This window comes from Belonocnema kinseyi, chromosome 3 (assembly GCF_010883055.1).
Source record: "Belonocnema kinseyi isolate 2016_QV_RU_SX_M_011 chromosome 3, B_treatae_v1, whole genome shotgun sequence".
Taxonomy (NCBI): domain Eukaryota; kingdom Metazoa; phylum Arthropoda; class Insecta; order Hymenoptera; family Cynipidae; genus Belonocnema; species Belonocnema kinseyi.
The window spans coordinates 99157339-99179684 of record NC_046659.1 but is presented as its reverse complement, the minus strand read 5'-3'; the positions used below and the strand labels follow the sequence as shown (position 1 = coordinate 99179684).

The 22346-nt window shown below is 24.8% G+C and overlaps 1 protein-coding gene across 2 annotated transcripts in view; it reads left to right on the top strand.

Annotated features, from left to right (window-relative positions):
- The first annotated feature begins 1173 nt into the window (after positions 1–1173).
- Positions 1174–22346, top strand: part of LOC117169448 (polyadenylate-binding protein-interacting protein 1) — a 35761-nt gene continuing 14588 nt past the window's right edge. Inside the window, exons 1-5 of one of the 2 annotated variants that reach the window (XM_033355829.1) lie at positions 1174–1925; positions 2684–2778; positions 10853–11116; positions 15925–16119; positions 16222–16322. In XM_033355829.1, the coding sequence (XP_033211720.1) occupies positions 1775–1925; positions 2684–2778; positions 10853–11116; positions 15925–16119; positions 16222–16322 (806 nt within the window). In that variant the 5' untranslated portion in view covers positions 1174–1774. Of the gene's footprint in view, positions 1926–2683; positions 2779–10849; positions 11117–15924; positions 16120–16221; positions 16323–22346 lie in introns of both variants that reach the window. The other variant, XM_033355828.1, reaches the window with a different exon arrangement.

Below are 22346 nucleotides of genomic sequence, written 5' to 3'. Positions count from 1 at the left end.
TATCTTTATTAGTTGAAAATTCTACTATTTGGTAGAAAAAATAGAGAATGTTATCAAGACACGTACTTTGTGTTTGTGTTCAGTAGACAATAATGTTATGTTTGTAAAAATCAGAAATACGCAAGAAAAAGTGACCAGTAATTAAAATATTCATTTTTTTCCTACGAACTGAAACGGCTTATTCTTTTACTTTATTTTACAAATGATAAATGAATTATAAACTTTTATTCATAATTTATATAAGAAAGCCATCAAGAAAGAGCGTACAGGCCTGAGTCCCAAGCCCAGGTTGGAGACGGAATGTTCAAAACCACCTACATGTCGCAAATCTTAACCAAATCAAACAAAACTTAACCAGAAATATTTGTAAATGAATTTCAAAGAGACTCACGAAGCCAAAATTTTCCAAATAATTTGTTTAAACAAATAGTTGCAACAATTTTTTTTGCAAAACTAATAACAAACTTGAAAGTAGCGCACGAAAAAACCCTTGAGTTGACATATTTTCTATTTGTATGATTATTCATTCTCTAATAAACGTTAAGAGCCTGATTAAAATTTAATATAGATTATGCAAAATTAATTATTTATTCATATGGTTTTAACAAATTGTATTTTAAATATAAAATATACTGCTTCGGGCATATTTCTTTCCAGTAGGATTAGATTTTAAAATTTATTTTGCAAAACAATTAAAATGATCAATAATTTATTTAAACAAATTTATTTTGCATAACTATTTGGCAAATTTAAAATCGGCTATTCCTTAAACTCCTTAAATTCTATGTTTTATCTAGTTAGTGACCCAAAATCTTATATTCACGAAAGGGTTATACAATTAAGTTTTTAAAAAAACTTGATTTTGCCATATTTTGTTTCAAAAAAATGTTTAAACAAAATTTTTTTTTAATTTGGCTTCGTGGGGTAGTTTTGAATGAAATTATTGCTATATCCCCAATGTGAAGCGTCAGAAACGTTCTAGCCCAATCACCTCCGACGAGAAAGAGACAGTCAATTCACCACTATCTCCCTTCTCTTTCTAATTGCGATTCGTGTTTCCACCACGGAGTCAGCAATCCATTTCTGTATGTTGATGAATTTCAACCATCTAACCAGGAATACAATGTCTTTGGAAATACCTATTCATCATAACTCCTCCCCTCGCAGCAGATGTTTAACGGCAGTGTCGACACTGTCGACTCGTTTGTGTTTGTGTGTGTGGTGATCGGTGGAAGTGGCGGAAGTGTACTAATCTACTTCGATATTAATATTTATCACCGGTTAACCGTTAATTGACTGCCTTTTCAGTCACGAATTTGTGTCTGGAATTTTGGATGCGTGGGCTGTGCTGGTGCGTTTGCTTCAAGATTATTCAATAGACGGCCGCCGTGTTTTGTTTACCCGCCCACAGAAGACGTCGTTGCTCTTGGTCCAGAGTTCCAGGCATCGCCACGACTCGATAAGGAAGTGGGTGGTGGAGTTTGCATTCACCACGTGCAAGTCCTTGTCAACTTTGTGCTCCAATCTGCATTCCACGAGTTCGATTGACTTGACTTGCACTTCATTGATGACACGCCTAGTTCCTCGTTCCGTCTTCGAATCACACTGTCTATCGCCGGTAATACATATTCACGGAAATGTGTTTTTCCTCCAAGAAGCTGCGTTTTATCAGTACATTTCGGATTGAGAATTGACTTCTCAGTTACGAGCTTATGTCAAAAAACATTTTTGGAGACAATTTCGTTGTATCTGTGAGACAAAACTGCTCAAAAATATGGATAATTACGGAGCCGATGGAAGTGGAGATGGAAATAATAGTAACCGAGGTGCAGGTCGTGGACGAGGACGTGGTTCCTGGGCCTCTGGAAGGCAAGAACCTCATTTTTTGAGGAGGCCACATAGTGCTGCACCAGCTCCAGCAACAGGTTTTGTAACAATTTTATTCATTTTTATTTATTGTCTTGAGTTCATATTGTAATTGCAGATTTTTAGTAAAAAAAGGATTTAAAAATTTTAATTTTGATTCCTATTTTCATTTCTTACGATTCGTTATTGTTATCATGTTACTCCGAAATGTAGAACAACTTCGTGGAACGTTTATGCGAATCTCGAAATGGTTGCAAAAGTATGATTTACAAATATTGATTCTCGCGGTTTTATTATCTGTTGTGTATTCTACTATCTGACGACAAATCTGAGGTTGCATCACTTTTAATTGAAGTTTTGTGATAATAAAATTCAGTGGATTTGACAATATGGCAGATCGAAGTGGGTAATTTAACCTCAAAATTGGAGTTTTGTTTCTATAAATGCTTTAACACGTGTGGGACATTTAAATTATATTTATTTTATTGCTACCATATTAATATAGTTTAATTGTTGTAAGCATTTGTTAGTTTGAATTTTGAATTAAAAATATAAACTGTTATACTCGCGAATGTCGCGTGCTCCAAAATTCAGACGGCACTTAATTGCCATGAATACATTCTAATTTTTATAGTTCAACTTTCACCTATTTAAATTAGAAAATTTCCACTTTTATAGAATTTTAATTGGGCAGGGTTTAAATTTGATTTATTTTAAAGATCAGATGTTTTTCTATTCTTAAAAGAGATAATAATATACATTTTTTTGTCAGGCCACAGTTTCTTACTATAGGTTTTTTTTTAATTTATGATTTTAGAGAATGCAGGTGTTGCAGAAGTGGTGAAAAATTCGAAACTCTCGGCAGAGGCTGCAGAATTTGTTCCTCAGAGCTTCAGTCCCGCACCTGCACCTGTAAGTGGGTCATAAAAGTACAAATTTAATCAATAACACTCTAAAAGGGTTCTCTTTTCTAAACATCGAACCTATTTTCCGGTTGACCTAGGTCAGGGAAATTATGGAAACAGGAAATATTATTGGTCAAGGTAAAATCAGGGACTTTTAAAAAATCTAGCAGAAATCAATGCATTTCTATAACTGGCAATTTAATTAACTTTTAGGGATAATTAAGTACAAATTTAAATTTGAAATTGTTTTATTCTGTATATAAAAGATTCTGTGTTAATTTTTTTACAAAATTTAGATTCTGTTATTTTAATATTAATAATCAGATGAAATAAACATTGGTAAGGGAAAAAGTAGGGAATTGACAGTGGATTTATTTTTTCACCAGGAATTTTACAAATTTGTAAGAAACAATTTTCAGTTTAGAATGCGCAATTCGAAAATCTTTCACTTATCAAATTTTAGATTAAAAATTTGTAAGAGTTGAACGGTTCAATTTGAAATTTTCTAATTAAGAAAAAGAAAAATTTCTTAATATTTAGAAATATCTGACTTAATTTAAAATCAATAATTATAAGCTAAATATTCAAAACTAAATGCAAAAAATAAACTTTGAAAGTTACAATTTCAATTGTTCTATTTAAAACAAAATTAATTCCTAAGTCCAATTGTTGAATTTTGATTAATAAATAACAATTTAACACCTCTTATTCTTAGAAAAAATTCTAGTAAGTTGAAGATAATTAGAATTTAAAAACAATTAATTAAAATTTTTTCGAATTGTCTACATGTGTAGATTTTGATCAAAAGTTTTAGAAACTTTTTAAGAAGATTGAAAAACTTTAGATTTTAGAAGAATAAAGAACATTTTCTAAGAATGTTGAAAATGATTTTTTATTTTGAAAATTTTTGTCCAAAGAATATATAAAAACATTTAGAAAAATAAAAATTTTAATGAACATGTAACATTTTAAGGAATTTTTTTTAATTTAGCAGGATTAAAAAAATCGAATAATTTAAAAAGATGTTTAGAAGTTCTGCAAATGTTTTTAAAAAAATAACTTAAAAATTGGATACAATGTAAAACAAAATGTAGATGTTTTAAGATTTTTAAATAAAATTTTGAATCATTTTATGGATTTTTAAACCATTTCAAATAATTTAGACTTTAAATTAAAAAGTGTTCAGTTTATAAAAAAATATAATCGTACCATTTTTTATGATTTTCGCTATAATTTTCTTAAAATTATATAATTTTGAAATACATTGATTGATTCTTCGATTTAGAGCATTGCAAATAATAACGTGGATTTATATCTTCGAACTCAATAATTTTGTAAAAGATGGTTTAAATTTCAATTTTTAAAGTTTAAAACTCAAGAGTTCTACTTTGAGTGATTTAATTTGCAGCTTAGTTTTTATTACATCAAATGGCAAAATATTTAGCTTCAGAGTTTGATTTTTCTAATTTCATTGACTGAAAAATGTTTGCGAACCCATTTTTTTCACTGATTAAAACGGCCAATTTGAATATTCTTGTTCATAATTCGTTTGCCTTGTATATATATTTATATTTCTTCTTGTTGCAGTTGATTCCTTCAGAAAATTATTTTTTTGGTAACAAATTTCCTTACGTTGTTGTTAATTTAATAATTTTCTTAAGAAGTCATCTTTTTGGCTGAAAATTCGACTGTTTTTAACAAAAATCATTCTTTTCGCATTGAAAATTGAATATGATTCAAGTTCTGAACGTTCATGTGAACGAAATTTTTTACTGGTGATTTTGTAAACTGGAAATATTGCTACAATACACATTTATTTATATTCAAAATCATAGGTTACATAAGAAAATTATAATTAATTATTTTAATTTTTAGCTTGGTAAAAAAATAGTCTTCTTGTTTGAATTTTCCCTTGTTCTTTTTGTTAAAAATGCAAAGGTTTGGTTGAAAATGAACTTTTTTGTTGAAAATTCATATTCTCGGATTGAAAATACGAATGTTTTTAAGAAAGTTCGCCTTTTGGCAATTAAAGTTGAGCAATTTAGTTAAAGTTTTTTTCTCACTTGACTGATTTTTATTTGTTTTAATTAGTTGTTAGTTATTGAAAATTTAACTTTTTCATTTTTAGTTGATTTTTTTTAGTTGAAAATTCATGCCTTGTTAAATATTTGTCTATGTAGAAAATTAAACTTTTTGGTTGAAAATTAGTCTTTTATTGATAGAAAATTCATCTTTGGGGTTGAATATTAATTATTTTAGTTAAAAATTCATTTTTTTGTTGTTAAAATTTAACTATTCTGTGAAAAATTAGTGTTTTTTCTGTTGAAAAAATATTTATTTTTTGTATTGAAAATTTAACTTTTACATTTGAGGTTAAAAATTAAACTATTTGTTCGAAAATTCATGCATTTTGTTGAAAATTTGTATTTTTTGTAGAAAATTGTTATTCGTGGAAAGTTCATCGTTTTGTTGCTGTAATATAAACTATTACATTTTGGTTTAAAATTTTTTATTTTGGTCCAAAATAAAACTTCTTTTATGGTACAAAATTCATCTTTGGTTGAACATTTGTTTATTTGGATTAGAAATTCCTTCTTTTGGATTTAAAATTAACTTTTTTGTTATAAATTCATATTCTCGGATTGAAAATTAAAATTTTTGACAGAAAGTTCGTCTTTTGGCATTAAAGTTACACAATTTCGTTAAACATTTTTTTCTTTTGTGACTGAAATGTCTTTATTTATTGAAAATTCGTCTTTTTTTTTCGAATTAATAATTATTTTAGTTAAAAATATCATTTCTTTGTTTGTAAATTTAAATACTTTTTTGAAAATGTTAATACTTTGTAGAAAATTTGAATAGTTTGTTAAAATTTTGAAAACTTTGTTTTATTTTAATTAGTTGTTTATTACTGAAAATTTACGTTTTCCATTTTCGTTTAAAATTGATTTTTTTTAGTTGAAAATTCATGTTTTTTTTTTAATTTGTCTTTGATAGAAAATTAACTTTTGGGTTGAAAAATCGCCTTTTTTGGTTTAAAATTTGGACTATTTTGTTAATCATAAGTTTTTTTCTGATGAATAATTAATTATTTTATTTTACTGAAAATTTAAGATTTATATTTTCGTGTGAAAAATAGACCGTTTCTTCTAAAATTCATATATTTTTGGGGTGAAAATTCAACATTTTGGTTAAAAAATCAACTATTTTGTTAAAAATGTATTAAATTTTATTTATTCTGAAAAAATGAAACACAACAGTTCTGGAGAACCAATTTTAGGGCTATTGGGAATTCTTAAACCAGAGATGTTTAACTAAAATACGCCATCTGGTGGGAAAAATCAGAACTAGAAAAAATAGGTACGATTTTGTACGTGCATTTTATATTGTGCGTATCATTCTTTTAACGATTTTTTTTGGTGAAGTTTGAAGTATTTATTACGGTTTAAAAAGTAAGTCACATTTTTTAACAGAAATGTTTTTTTCTAAAAAAAACAAACTATTTTACTATTTATTGTAATTTTTAACATACTATAAACTTAAATAAACTTGTCTCGAAGCAAAAATAAACCCAAAGTAAGTTTTTATTAATTTATGTATGAACTATTTACTATCTATAAAATGATGTGATTTTTCCAGTATAGAAGGTGGAATTCGATCTAGGACGCTTTGTTTCTGATAAAAATTTATTTGTAGCATTTACTAACCATTTTAAACGTGATAAAACAATCGTAAAAACACTTTTATGCACACATTAAAATGCATCTTTCAAATGCTACCTACTCCTTCTAGTTCCCGTTTTCGGCACCAGATGGGGAAATAGTCGACCACCATTCCCAGTAGCAAAGATATTATCTTAGTAAATAGTATGTGCATAATGTAAATATAATATAATGTATCTTAAAAGGACTTCGTTAAAAATTAAAATTTTTTTTTTATAACAAAAATTAAACTTTTTTATGGACGAAAAAGTAATATTCTTTAGTTGAACTTTTTTCTGTTTGCATAGAAAATTAATCTTTGTTTTGTTGAAAATTCAATTGTCTTCTCAAAAATTCAATTATTTGGTTGAAAATTCAAATGTTATTTGCTTTGAGTTTATGGTTTTCGTTTGTCAATTTGACCATTTGGTTGAAAATTCAATAATTTGGTTAAAAATTCTACTAATTTGTTAAAATTCAACTATTGTGTCAAAAATTTACATTCTTATATTAGCTAGGAAAAAATCTGGAAATTTTAAAGATGAAGTATTTTGGCCTTATCTTAGACTAAATTTCATGAAAATAGTTATGCTGAAAAGAAACTTTTGAAGTGAATGAATTAAAATTAATTAAATATGCTTACAATGTGTAATTTCAGATCATTTTTTAAAATTACAATTTAACAAAAAAATTCTGCATAATACAAAAAAATGCCCTAAAATCTTCGAGAGAATAATTTTAAATCAAAATTTTTGTTATCTTCAAATTAACAATTTTGTTTGAAACTTTTTAAGATTTGTAAGCCTTCTAAATGTCTTTTACATTTTTTTCGAATTTGTCTTAATATTTTGTAAGAAAAAAGAATGTGCTATAAAATTGAGATTCTTTTTTGACAATTTTTTTGGAAATACTTTAAAATTTTTAAGAATTTTATCCTAAAGTTAATTTTTCCAAATAAAAAAAGCATTACACACTTAGCTGGGAATCTGAAAAAAATTTTATTCTCTTGAAACCTTTTGTAATTTTAATTCAACTTCTTTTTCAAAATCTTCAACAATTTACATTTAAAAAAATACATTTTCACAAGTTTCAAATTAACTTTGAATTGTTTCAATACTTTTAAATATTTATAAAACATAATAGAATTTTCTTGTAATTTTCTGATTCTGATTTAATTTTCTTTTAGAATGCCTTTTTCAAAATAAACGAATCATTCGAAATTCAACTACGAACCTTGAGACAATTTTATTGTCCTCTTAAAACCTTTAAAAATTCTAAAAAGTTTTAAAATTTTTTTGTTCCAAATCTTCAAACATGTACGTTTCGTTTGAAATTGTTCTACATCTTCTCAAGATTTCAATTATTTTCGATTTTTTTCAACATCTCTGAAACTTCTGCAAAAAAAAAAATTAATCCGAAAAAAAGGTTTTACAATCTTTTAGATTCTTTTTCAACACATATTAAAATATTCAAAACTTTTAAAGTAAAATCTGAATAATTTTCAATTTTTCCAAAATAGAAGATCATAAAATTTAAAAAAGTTACTATCAAATTATCAAAGTTTACAAAAATTCACCCTCCAAAACCTTTATTCTATTACATTAAAGTCAAACAAAAGTGTAAAATAATTTATATTTTTAGTAAAATATTCTTTAAAAAATATAATTTAATCATTTTGAATGAATATTAACAATTATTTATCATTCTTTTGTGTAGATTCGATTAGAATAATTATAATGATAAATTAAAAATCGAAGTTCCCTAATAGGCGAGATTAAATCAATGCAATATGGATAAAACAGAAAGTTGCAAATTATCTTGAAAACTTAGTTCCTATGTTGCGATTTATTTTTTATAATAAGACCCTTTAGTTTTTAGATCTTAAGCTAAATTTCGTGAAAATAGTTATGCCGAAAAGCAAATTTTAAAATGAATTAATTAAAATCAATTAAATTTGTTTACGATGTATAATTTTAGGTTTATTTTTTAAAACTTGAAAACACATTAAGATATATTTTTTTATGATCTAAAGTACAAATAAGTTATGTTTTACTGTATTAAATAATTCTCAGTATTCACAGTTATTATTAACAATAAAATAATATTGTTGAAAAGAACAATTTTAAAAACAAAAAGTGCAAAGAACCAACTGCAACACTAGGTTTAAGTTTAATATCATCCCTAAAAATAGCTATTTTCCATTTTTAACAATATTTGGAACATTTGAATTTTGTTAGCTTTCTCCTTCTTCCGATTACCTTTATATCCCGAGTTAGAATCAAAAACAAATGCACTTCATATTTTTTTGTTCAAAATTTCCACAATATAACCGAGAAATAAATTCTCTGAGAATTTATGAGAATTTCAGAATTTATTTTAAATAATAGAAAATTGAATTTTTTTCGTTAACTTTTCGGTTGAAAATTCAACTCTTTTTTTTTTAAGTGTGTCTTTGTTATTTTAAAGTTTACCTGTTTTAGCAGAAATTAAATCTTTTTTGATAAAAATGCAACCATTTGGTTAGAAATTAAGCTATCATACTATTTTCTTGAAAACTTAAATATTTAGTAGAAAATTTAATTTTTGTTTAAAATTTATATTTTGGTGTTGAAAAAAGAACTGAAATATTTTCTTGATGAAAGTTCCACTTATAAAAAAAAATTGGTTTCTTATTACAAATTCATCTGTTTTAGTACAAAATTGATTTTTTTTTGGATAAAAATGCAATTATTTGGTAGAGAATTTAACTATTTTGTTAAAAATTCTTCCTTTTTGGTTGAAAAAAATTCGTCTTTTTGGATTAAAAATTCAATTTTTTCGGTAGAAAATTATTTCTCGTTAAAAACTCATATTTTGATCGTGAAAACTCGACTAAAATCTTTTTCAACTGAAAATCAAACTTTTTTCTTGCAAACTTATCATTTTGATTTAAAACTTCATCTGTTACAGAAGTTTCATTTTTTGTATGAAAGTGCAACTTTTTGGTTCAAAATCGTTCTTTTTTGCTTGATAATTCAACTAATTTGTTTCAAACATTTGGTAGAATCGCTTTGTTAAGAAATCACTTTTTTGTTAAAGATTTATATTTTAAGTTGAATATTTATCTGTTTGGCTGAAAGTTTAATTATTTTGTTGAAAATTAATCTTTTTTAATTGAAAATTAAACTACTTGGGTAAAAGTTAAACTACATTGTGAAATTTTTTTATTGAAGGTTTATGTTTGGTTGAAACTAAATGTTTAGTGGAAATTATTGTTTTTTTTTTAGAATTCATTTTTTAACAGAAAATGGAACTTCCATTTTTTTAAGATTGATATTTTTTAGTTAAAAAATCGCGTTTTTTGTTGTTGTAGAAAATCATTTTTTAGTTTGAAATTTCCTTTTTTTTGCGTAAAAATGCATCAGTCTCGCGGAAAATTAATTTTTTGTTCAACAATCATATTTTTTGTGTGAAAATTGAATTTTTGTAAATAAAATTTGTCTTTTTGGTTTTAAAATTATTTTCTTTGTTGTGTAAATTTCATTATTTTTTTATTAAAATATAAACTATGACACTTTTTTATTGGCAATTTTTTTTTTTAGGTTGAATGTTAAACTATTATGTTAAAAATTGAATTATTTTATTTAAAATTCCAGTATTTTGTTAAAAAGTTATCTTTTAAAGTAGAAAAACCTTTTTTTTTTGTATTTGAAATAAATTAATACACTTGAAAATTTGTATATGAACCACTGTTTTATTCCGCTTATAAAATATTCTATGGTAAAAAATATCATAAGATTAAAATACTGGTATTTGAATATTAATGATTTGAAATGAAAAATTAGTCGAGAAATGAGAGAATTTTGAAAATGTCATGCGTTTAAGTTCTTCGGGATTGGAGTCTTCTTATGCTACTTCGTGGTATTTATTATAGAGTTTCAGTCTAACAGTGTGAAATAATTAATGAGCTACTGATTTTAATATTTTAAATTCCTGAATATGTCTGAGCTAAAAAGTAATTTACATTCAACCGTTGATATAACCCGAACAATAAAAATATTGTTAAAAATCATAAATTCTTTAAAATTCTTCTAAATTCTGTCATATTCTCGGTTATATAACGTGAACTTAAATTCTCGGAAATTTAAGAACTCTATCCAGGGGGCTGCTGTTTCCCAGTTTTTAATTTATTTGAAAATAAATTTTCGCGAAATTTCTACTCAAATGAACTACACAAATGTAGTTTATGCTCTTTGGTTACATTTTCCAAAGTTCCAGTTTGATATTTTATTAATAAACAAAAAAAGTTCTTGAATTCAAAGAAAGAAAATTCAGTTAAATGACAAAGCGAGGTCGGTAATATAGGTATTTGAGTGTGTATTATTTTTTTTCAAAAAGCAGGCGCAGCCACAAGGATGGGTTCGTCATTCAATTCAAGATCGTCTGCAAATTGTCCGACAGGGCCAGTCTCTAGGTCAACGACATCAAGGATCTCATGGCATGCATCAGCAGCACATGCAGTACGTAATTCAGCAGCCACACGGTCAACAAATGTACCAGCAATATGGTGAAATGCCACAATACCAAGGCTATAACCAGCAGCAAGGTGGTCAGGACTTTGGCTATTATGATGGAGGATCTGGAGATTATTCTGATAAACATCAGGTTTGCAAATAAATAGCTTGAATTTTATTTATTTATTTCTTATTTTTCAGACTTCGGGCCCTAAAAGTACCCTATTTTCAGGATTTGGTGTTCTTACGGTCATTTTTTAAAAGGAAAAGATCACATTATTCACTTTTCTTACAATGAATTGACTCTTGGGTTAATCAGTATTCAATTCCTGTTTCTGAATTGTCTTGAATCGTTTTGAAATGTTTTAGGGTATTTTAGAAGATTCCGAGAAATTTGTAGTAGATTTCAATAATTTAAAGGGATTTTTATTATTTTAGGTTTTTTCTTCTTCAACATTTCTAAGGCATTCTTAAGAGATTTTAATTTTAAATGATTGAAGAAATCTTAAAAATTGCCAATGAATTTTAAAATTTTATTTCAATAATTTGAAGGAATTAAAAAAAAACATTTGAAATATTTTAAGATAAAGAATTTGCTAAAATTTCGGAAGATATGGGACGATTTCATCACGGGATTTTATCAAGTTTTTATTTAATTGATCCTGACAATAATTTAATAGAATAATCAAAGAATTTGAAATATTTTTTTTAAATTCCTTGCCATTTTTATCAGCTTTAAAAAATGTAAAGGGATTTCAAAAGATTTTAAAGGATATAAAATATTTTAGGATATTTTTAAATATTGCAAATTTTTTTTTATTGATTTCAGTAATTTTAGTTGGATTTGTAGGATTGGATATATTTCAGGGCATTTAAAAAGAATCCGAGGTATTTTAAAGATCTTTAAAAAGTTTCAAGAGATTTAATAAGATATCAGAGGGTTTGAAATATTTTGGGAAATTTTAAACGATTGCCAGAATTTTTTTTATATATTTCAATAGTTCCAAGAGATTTTCATGGATTTTAATAATTTTAAGGGATTTTAATATTTTTGTGGAATTTCAAAGTGTCCATTCGCAAAAAGTGAGGAGTATAGTAGGGTTTTAAAGATTTGAAGAGATTAAAAAATATTTCTGGCAATTAATTTGGAATTTGTCCTGAATTCTTATTAATTTATTTTGAATTCTTTTGAATTTTTCTAAATAATTCTAGAAAGTTTTTATTTCATTAATCCTGAATTCGTTTAACCTCGCCTTGAATTATCTGGTATTTCATCAAATTATTTTGTATGACAATGAATTTTTATAAGTTCATTTCAAAGTTACTAAAGTCAATGAAGTTTTTTCAAATTTTAAATTGTTTTCAATTGATTTTAATTTTTTTAATTCAACTTGGATTTTCATGAATATCATTGAATTCTTCTCTTTTACCTTAAAGTCTTCTAATTTCATTTCAATTTTACGGAAATCAATGTTTTTTTCTATTTAAAAAATTGTTTATAATTACAAAAATTTGAACACTTTTTAAATTAGTTTTTGGGAATTTAACCTCAATTCTTATTAATTTATCCTGAATTCATTTAAATTCTTTGGATTTTTTTTACTTCAATTAATAGAATAATGAAAAGATTTGAATTTTTTAAATCCCTTGGCATTTTTAAGAGCTTTAAAAAATTTAAGGGATTTTAAAGTTTTTGAAATGATTTCGGATATTTTTAAAAGATTAAAAAGAAATTCTTAATTCATTTCAGTAATTTTATGGGATTTTAAAGGATTTGAAATGTTTTAGGGTGTTTTAAAATATTCTCAGACAATTCACGATTTTTAAAAAAATTCCAAGAGATTTAATAAAATATCAAAAGATTTGAAATAGGAATATTATATTGTAGGTTATTTAAAAAAAATCCAAGATTTTCACGATATTTAAAGAATTTCCGAGGATTTTCAAGGGTTTTAATAATATTAAGGAATTTTAATATTTTAATGAAATTCAGAGAATTTCGTATTAATTTCCTAGGGTTTTGAAGATTTGAAGAAGTTTTCAAATATTTTTTGCAATTGTAAAATTCGCCCTTAATTCTGATTAATTTATCCTGAATTGTTTTAAATTCGTTTGTACTTTAATTTCAATCAATTATAATAATTAAATTCTTACATTCAGCTTTATTTTCTCCAGAATTTTCTCTTTTTCGTTTCGAAATTAGTAGGGATTCCAAGATTTTTTTTTTATTCTACATGAATTATTTGGAATTTTCTTGAATTTGTTCACTTCACTTGAATTCTTCTAAATTTACTCAATTTCTACTCCATTCAATAGATTTTTTTAAAGTTTTTTTCATATTTTTAAATTGTTTTCGATTCATTTGAATTTTTTATTTACCTTGAATTTTTATGAATTTCATTGAACCATTCTCATTTACCTTAAATTCCTTGAAATTCGTTCCAATTTTAAGGAATGGAATGGAATTTTTTCGATTTTTAAAATTTCTTCCAATTCAGTTGAATTTAACTTGAATTGTTTTAAAGCCTTATAATTTTATCCTGAATTTTTTACCCTTTGGGAGTTTATTTTTTTACTTTTAATACATTTTTATAACCAAAGTTTATAACAAACCCGTAGATATTTTTTGGTCAAAGAACTTTTGTCTTTTAATTTAGTTATTCTCTTTTGTTGTTTTTCCAAAAAATTAATTTTTTATTTTTAATCTAATTTTTTACGGTTAAAATAAAAACTACGTGTTCTATCGAAAATTATTCATGACAAATTTGAATGATTTTTCGCAATTTTTTGGAAGAGCAACTTTTGTCTATTTTTATTTTTTCATAGCTTGTGTCGTTTGTCCAAAACTTAATTTAAAAAAATTTTTAATGTTGTTTTTACTACTAGAAACAATAAAATACGCGTTCTATTAAAAAGTGATTCATGAAAAATGTGTAGATATTTTCAGGGCGCGCATTTTTAGTTAATTTATTCTTTTTTCGTATCGTGCATAGTTTGACCGCAGAATGGAATTTTAAATGATTTTTTGTACGTTCAAAATTTGAATTTTCAACTTTCCGACAAAATTCAAAAAGTTGCTTTGATATTCTTGTAGGACTTTAAAAAATCAAAGTTTTTCTTCTCTTGAATTTTTTTTACATCCTGCGTTGTTCGTCTTAAAATGTTAATTTTAGTTTGGTTTTTTGGATTTTGAAAATGCTCTCTGATAATTTTTTTTTTTTTTTTTTAATTGAAAAATGTTGTAAGAATAAATTGGTTGAATTTCTGAGTACTATGGAATACCACGCATAGAATTTTTGAATATTGAAAAAACTGGTTTGAAAATACCGTCACTTTTTAAATTTTCATCCAAAATAGCTGGTTTACGAACTCGTTATTTTTTTTAGGCCTTAAAAACTGTGTGGAAGCAGAATCCAATCTGATGTAAAAATGAAATTTTGTATGAGTTTTAAAATTAACTTTGAATTGCGTGAATACTTCTAAATATTCATTAAGCATAATAGAATTTTTTTGTAATTCTGATTCAATTTTCTTTTAGAATGCCCTTTTCAAAATGAAGAAATCATTTGAAATTTAACCATGAATCTTGAGACAATTTTATTGTTCTCTAAAAACCTTTTAAAAAATCTTAGAAGGTTTCTTATTTTTTGTTCGAAATCTTCAAAAATGTACATTTCGTTAAAAATATTTCCGAATCTTCTCAAGATTTTAATTATTTTCGATTCTTTTAAAAACTAATGAAACTACTACAAATAAAAAATGTAATCCGAAAAAATGGTTTTAAAATTTTTCACAGTCTTTTTCGGCATATTTGAAAATCTTTGAAACTTAAAATTAACCTTTTAAAATAAAATCTGAATAATTTTGAATGTTCCTAAAATATTACTGTCCGTGTGGTAGCGAAATAATTTTTTTTTAATACAAAATTTAAAAAAAAGTTACTATCAAATTATAAAAATTTACAAAATTTCACCCTTAAAAAGTTTTATTCTATTGCATCACATTCATCGAAAACTGTGAAATTATTTGTATCTTCAATAAACTATTCTTCAAAAGACATAATTTAATCATTTGAAATGGAAATGAACATTTATTGATCATTATTTTCTGTGGATTCGGTTAAAATAATTATGATCAATAATTCAAAATATAAATGCCCTGATTGGCGAATAAATCAATGTAAAATGGATAAAAAAGCAATTTGCAAATTATTTTGAAAACTTAGTTCCTATGATGCGATTTCTTTTTTAGAATAAGACCCTTTAGTTCATGTTTTATTTAAAAACCAGGATGATGAACAATCCCCTTTCGTTATAAATCTTAAGCTAAATATTATGAAAAGAGTTATGCCAAAAAGAAAAAATTTTAGAACAAATTCATTAAATTTGATTGAAATGTATAATTTTAGTTCATTCTTTTAAATTTGAAAATATATTAAGATATTATTTTTTTATAATCTAAAGACCAAATAAGTTGCTTTTGGAATATATTAAATAATGTTTATTATTTACAGTTAATATTAATAATAAAATAATATTTATAAAAAGAGCAAAATTGAATTTTTTTAGCTTTTTCCTGCTCCCGATTACTTTTTTATCCCGATTTACAATCTAAACAAACATTTTTTTTAGTTTTCTTTCACTCAGTAAATGGAAAATGTCGCAGATCACTCAAAAAACTGAAAAATTATATAACACTGTCAGTAAATTACTTTTACTGTGTTATTGAATTCAATATCATACCGTCATTTTCAATTCAGAGTTTCAGGGGGCTGGTTTTAAGGATTTTTTTTTTAATTTGCAGGATTTTATAAAAATGGTAGGAAAACTTCTATTCATTTAAAAAAATGTTTAGAAGTTCGGGGAAAACTTTCAAAAATAATTTAAAATTTGAAAAAATGCAAACCAATTTCTGGATTTTTCAATTTCTCAAATTATAAATAAATATTCATTCTTTCAGTCATCCAGAAGGGAGACAAACAATCATTCTTCAGATTATGAAGGAACATTGCGACATCTTGATCATGTAATGAAATCGCTCACTATGAATCCAGGACGATTTGATGCATTAGTAACCCGCATTGTCAATAGCGTAAAACCATACCTCGATCAGCCTAGTCAGTCTCAACAAATCGCTTCAATGATCATCCAACAGGTTCGTTTTTTTTTGTTTTTTTTTTGGGGGGGTATTTTTGCTTGCAATTCTATTCTTTTTTTGACAAGTGTATAATATTCTAATTACTGATACCAATTTCAGTCAATCAACGAGACGAATTTCCGGTATAGCGGTGCGAGGCTTTGCACGAGTCTTGTAGCTGCTACGTCAACTTCCATTTTTAAAGACACTTTGCTAACTCGGTAAATATATCATGTTATTTATCATCTTAAAGTTTGGAAATTACATAGAGTCAACGGAATTTTTTCCATTCGATTGTCAGGGTGTTCAGCGACCTTTAAAACCTGAAATTCTTCTTGAATTTTCCAAGAAAATGTTGAATTAAATTTTTCTATTTCTTTTTAAATAGTTTTTTTCTATTGAAATGCGAAAAAGTGATTTAAATGTTTTAGTTTATGATAAAACAAATATCTCATTTAGGTTTCAAAATATTTGAAAGATTTAAAAAGATTTAAGAGGATTTTTAACATTTTACAAATTTTACAATTTACAATTTTGCCATTTTACAAAGGTTTTAAAACTTTCGAAAGATTGAAAACATTTTAGAAGATTTGAACAGATTTTATTAAGGTTTCGAATAATTTAATGATTTCAATGAATATAAAAAGATTTCATAAACAAAGATTTAAGAAAAGTTTGACAAATATTTCAAAAGATTTGACAGATTTCACGAAAATGTCTCAAAGGTTTGAAAAAGCGTGTTTACCAGATTTCACAAAGATTTTGAGCCTTTTCAAAGTTCTTAAAACTTTCAAACGATTTTACGCAAATTATCAATATTTCAACGATTGCAAATAAATACAAAATATTCAACAAATATTTCATAAAAAAATTTTAAAATTTCGAAGCATTTTAGAAGATATTGAAAAGATTTAAAATAATTTAATTATTTTAACAAATAAACAAAATTTCAAAAACAGAGATTTAGGAAAAATTTTAAACATATTTCAAAAGATTTCACAAAGATTTCGAACCTTTTCAACGATTTTAAAACTTTCATAGGATTTTAAAGATTTAAACAATTAAAAACAGGTATAGTCAACTAGATTTCTAAGATTTCAAAAGATTTTAAACAAATTAAAAATTATTTCGAATGAATGCACAATATTTCAGAAGGATTTCACAAATATTTTAAAGCTTTCCTAAAAATTTTAAAAGAATACAACAATTTCAAAGATTTGAAAAAGGGTAGAGTACATCATATTTATAAAAGGTATTAAAATATTTAAAAGGTATTAAAATATTTCAAAAGGTTTTAAAATTTTTTAGAAGATTTGAATAGATTTAAATTAATTTAATGATTTCAACAAGTAAAAAAAATCTCACAAAGAGTTTGAGCCTTTTCAAAGTTTTTAAAACTTTCCAAAGATTTAAAAGATTTAAAAAATGTTAAAATAGTTATACTGAACCTGATTTCTAAAGTTGCAAAACATTTTGCACAAATTACAAATATTGCAACGATTTCAAATGAATACAAAATATTTTACAAATATTTCAAAAGAATTCCAAATTTCAAAGATTTTAAACGATTTAAAAAGTTTTGAAAGCATTTCAGAACATGTAAAAAAGATTTAAAATAATTTAATGATTTCACAAAAATTTCGAGCCTATTCAAAGATTTAAAATTTTTTATAGGATTTTAAAGATTTACATCTTTTTTTAATATGGATAGTGAATCAAATTTCTAAGATTTCAAACGATTTTACACAAATTGAAAATATTTAAATGATTTCAAATGAATGCAAAAGATTTTACAAATATTTCAAAGATTTTATAAAAATTTCATAAAGATTTCAAAAGCATACAAGAATTGCAAAGATTTGAAAAACGGTAGAGTACACCAGATTTCAAAAATTTCAAAAAATGTCCAAAATTTTAAACGATTTCAAAAGGTTTTTAAATTGGTTGGAAGATTTGAAAAGATTTAAAATAATTCAATGATTTAAACAAGTAAAAAAATTTTAAAACGATTTTTCAACAATTTAAAAAATATTTCAAAAGCTTTTAAAAAGGCGTGTTCACCAAATTCACAAAGATTTTGAGCCTTTTCAAAGTATTTAAAACTTTCCAAAGATTTTTAAGATTTAAAAATTGTTAAAATAGTTATACTGAATCAGATTTCTAAAATTTCAAAAGTTTTTACACAAATTATAAATATTGCAACGATCTCAAATGAATACAAAAGATTTCAAAAATTTCATACAAATATTAAAGATTCTAAACGATTTCAAAATGTTTCAAAACATCTTAGAAAATTTGAAAAGATTTAAAATAATTTAATAATTTCAACAAATACAAATATTTTCGAAAAGATTTTTAAAAAATTAAGAAATATTTCAAAAGATTGGAAAAAAATTTCCCAAAGATTTAAAAAAGGCGTGTACACCAGATTTCAAAGATTACGAACTTTTTCGCAAATTTTAAAACTTACAACATTTTTTAAAGACTTAAACCAATTTTTAATAGGTATAGTGATCAGATTTTTAAGATTTCAAATATTTTACACAAATTAGATATATTTTAACAATTTTAAATGAATTCAAAAGATTTTAGAAAGATTACACAAATATTTCATTGTTTTAATAAAAAATTCATAAAGATTTCAAAAGAATACAAGAATTCCAAAGATTTCAAAAAAGGTTGAGTACACTAGGCTTCAAAGATTTTAAAACATTTCGAAGATTTTAAACGATTTCAAACATTTTAAAAGAATACGAAACATTTCGAAATTTAAATGGGTTAAACTAATACAAAAGGTTTCAACAAATTTTGAGAAGATTTAAAAAGATTTTAATTGCTTCAAACGAACACAAAAAATCCCACAAACAAAAAAAACGTTTAAGTTTAAAATTTTTAAAGAAAATTTTCACAGATATTTCAAAGATTTCATATAAATTTCTAAAGATTAAAAAAAAATTCACAAAGATTTAAGAGTTTTAAATATTTCAAATATCTTACAAAAATTTAAAAAGATTTCACATAAATGTCAAGATTTCACAAAGATTTTGACTTGGAACGGGTTATTTATTGAAAAGAATTTTGATTCTGATTTGGAACAGGTGTTTTTTGCAAATAATGCTAATTTTAAGCCGGAGCACAATATTTTTCAGAGCAATTAGATTTAATTCTAAATTGAATCAGAGAATTTTACAAAAAAAAAAGAAATAATCTGATCTTTAACAGAAATTTTTTTAAAGGATGATATTTTTAAGTTGGTTTTGAGAATTTTCGAACAGAATTATAATCTTGGCTTGGAACGGGGTATTTTCGAAACTAATTCTGATTCTGTTTTGAAACAGGGGATTATTTGTAAATGATAATTTCGGAGTGTTTCAGAGAATTTTTTGATAAATGATAATTTTGACTTTGAAAGGGGTATTTTCGAAAAGTATTCTGATTTTTATTGGAAACAGGGATTTTTTGAAAAGAATGATATTTTTGAGCTGGATTAGAGAATTTTTCAAAAATATTATAATTTTGTATTGGAAATACATTTTGAAAAATTTTGAAAATAATTTTAATTCTGATTTAAAACAGGGGATTTTTTTAAAATGATAATTTTCAATTGGCGCAGAGAATTTTTTAATATAATGATAATTTTGACTTAGAACGGGTTATTTTAGACAAGAATTTTGATTCTGATTTGGAACGAGTGCATTTTTTAAAATGATATTTTCGAGTTGGTTCAGAGATTTTTTAAATATAAATATCATTTTGACTTAGAAATGGGTATTTTCGAAGAATATTCTCATTTTTATTGGAAACAGGGATTTTTGGAAAAGAATGATGTTTTTGAGTTGGTTCAGAGAATTAAAAAAAAAATTATTATTTTGTATTGGACATACATTTTGAAAAGTTTTGAAAATAATTTTGATTCTGATTTGAAACAGGGGATTTTTTTTAAATATAATTTTCAATTGGTTCAGGGAATTTTTTAATATAAGGATAATTTTGACTTGGAACCGGTTATTATTTAAAAGAATTTTGATTCTGATTTGGAACAAGTAATTTTTTTTAATGATATTTTCGAGTTGGTTCAGAGATTTTTTAAATATAATTATCATTTTGACTTAGAAGTAGGTATTTTGGAAAAGTATTCTGATTTTTATTGGAAACAGGGATTTTTTAAAAAGATTATAATTTTGTATGGGAACGGGGTATTTTCAAAAATAGTTTTGATTCTGATTTGAAACGGTAGATTTTTTTTAAATGATAATTTCCAATTGGTTTAGAGAATTTTTAAATATAATGATAACTTTGACTTGGAGCGGGTTATTTTTTAAAAGAATTTTGATTCTGATTTGGAACAAGTAATTTTTTTAAAAGATATTTTCGAGTTGGTTCAAAGATTTAAAAAATATAATTATCATTTTGACTTAAAAATGGTATCTTCGAAAAGTATTCTGATTTTTATTGGAAACAGTGGATTTTTTTGAAAAGAATGATATTTTTGAGTTGATTCAGAGAATTTTTCAAAACGATTATAATTTTGTATTGGAAATACATTTTGAAAAACTTTGAAAATAATTTTGAAACAGGGAATTTTTTTCTAAATGATAATTTCCAATTGGCGCAGAGAATTTTGTAATATACTGATAATTTTGACTTGGAACGGGTTATTTTTGAAAAGAATTTGGATTCTGATTTGGAACGAGTACATTTTTTAAAATGATATTTTCGAGTTGGTTCAGAGATTTTTTAAATATAATGATCATTTCGACTTAGAAATGGGTATTTTCGATAAGTATTTCGATTTGGAACAGGTAAATTTCTAAAAATAATGATAATGTTGACTTGATACTGGATTTTTTTCAAAGCAATTACACCTAATTCTGATCTGAATCGGAGAATTAAAAAAAATCTGATCTGAAACAGGGATTTTTTTAATAGAATATTTTTGTTCGTTCCGGAAATTTTTCAAAAGAATTATAATTTCGTATTGGAAGGTCGTATTTTCAAAAATAATTTTGATTCTGATTTGGAACAGGGATTTTTATTTTTATGACATTTTCCAGTTGTTTCAGAGGATTTTTTAATTTAATGATAATTTTGACTTGGAACGGGTTTTTTTTTTCAAAAAGGATTCTGATTTGGAACAGGACATTTTTGAAAAAAGCTAATTTTGAGTTTTATCTTAAAAAAGGGTATTTTCGAAAATAATTCTGATTCTGATTTGAAACAGGGATTTTTTTAAAGAATTATAATTTTGAGTTGGTTCTGGGAATTTTCCAAAGGAATTATAATTTTGTATTGGAAGGGCGTATTTTCGAAAAGAATTTTGATTTTTATTTCGAACAGGGGATTTTTTTTTAAATAATAATTTTGAGTTGTTTAAAAAATTTTTTTAATATAATGATTTGGAACAAGTAACTTTTGAAAAGAATGCTAATTTTGAGTTGGAACAGGAATTTTTTTAAAGCAATTATATCTAATTCTAAATGGAATCAGAGAATTAAAAAAAAAAATCTAGAACAGGCAATTTTTTGAAAAGAATGATATTTTCAAATTGGTTCAAAACATTTTCTAGAAGAATTATTATTTTGCTTAGTTCCGAGAATTTTTCAAAATAATGATAATTTTGAGTTGGTTCAGAGAATTTTTTTATAATAATGATAAATTTCACTTGGAACGGGAGACTCTCGAAAATAATTTTGATTAAAAACAGGGAATTTTTTAAATGATAATTTCGAGGTTGTTCAGATTATTATTTAATATAATGATCATTTTTACCTAGAACGTGATATGATTCTGATTTTTAACAGAGAATTTCCAAAAATAATGATAATTTTGAGAGAGTTCAGATAATTTTCGAAAAGAATTATTATATTTACTTGGAACGTGATATTTTTGAAAATAATCATAATTTTGAGTTGGAACAAGAAATTTTTCGAAAAAATAATACGTAATTCTGAATTCGATCAGAGAATTTTCGAAAAAAATTGAAATTCAGATCTAGAACAATGAATAATTTTCCAATAGAATTACAATTCTGATTAGGAACAGTGCATTTTCTAAAGTAATTACAATTTTGACTTTGGATGGTGTATTTTCGAGAAAAATGATAATTTTTTTTGGAACAGGAAATTTTTCAAAGCAATTACATCTTAGGCCAGTCAACGAAGGATTTTAAATGGAAATAATTTATAACAATGAACTTAGTTGTCAGGAAGCTTCCTTAGGGGGTCTTGAAACACCTCCCAAAATTC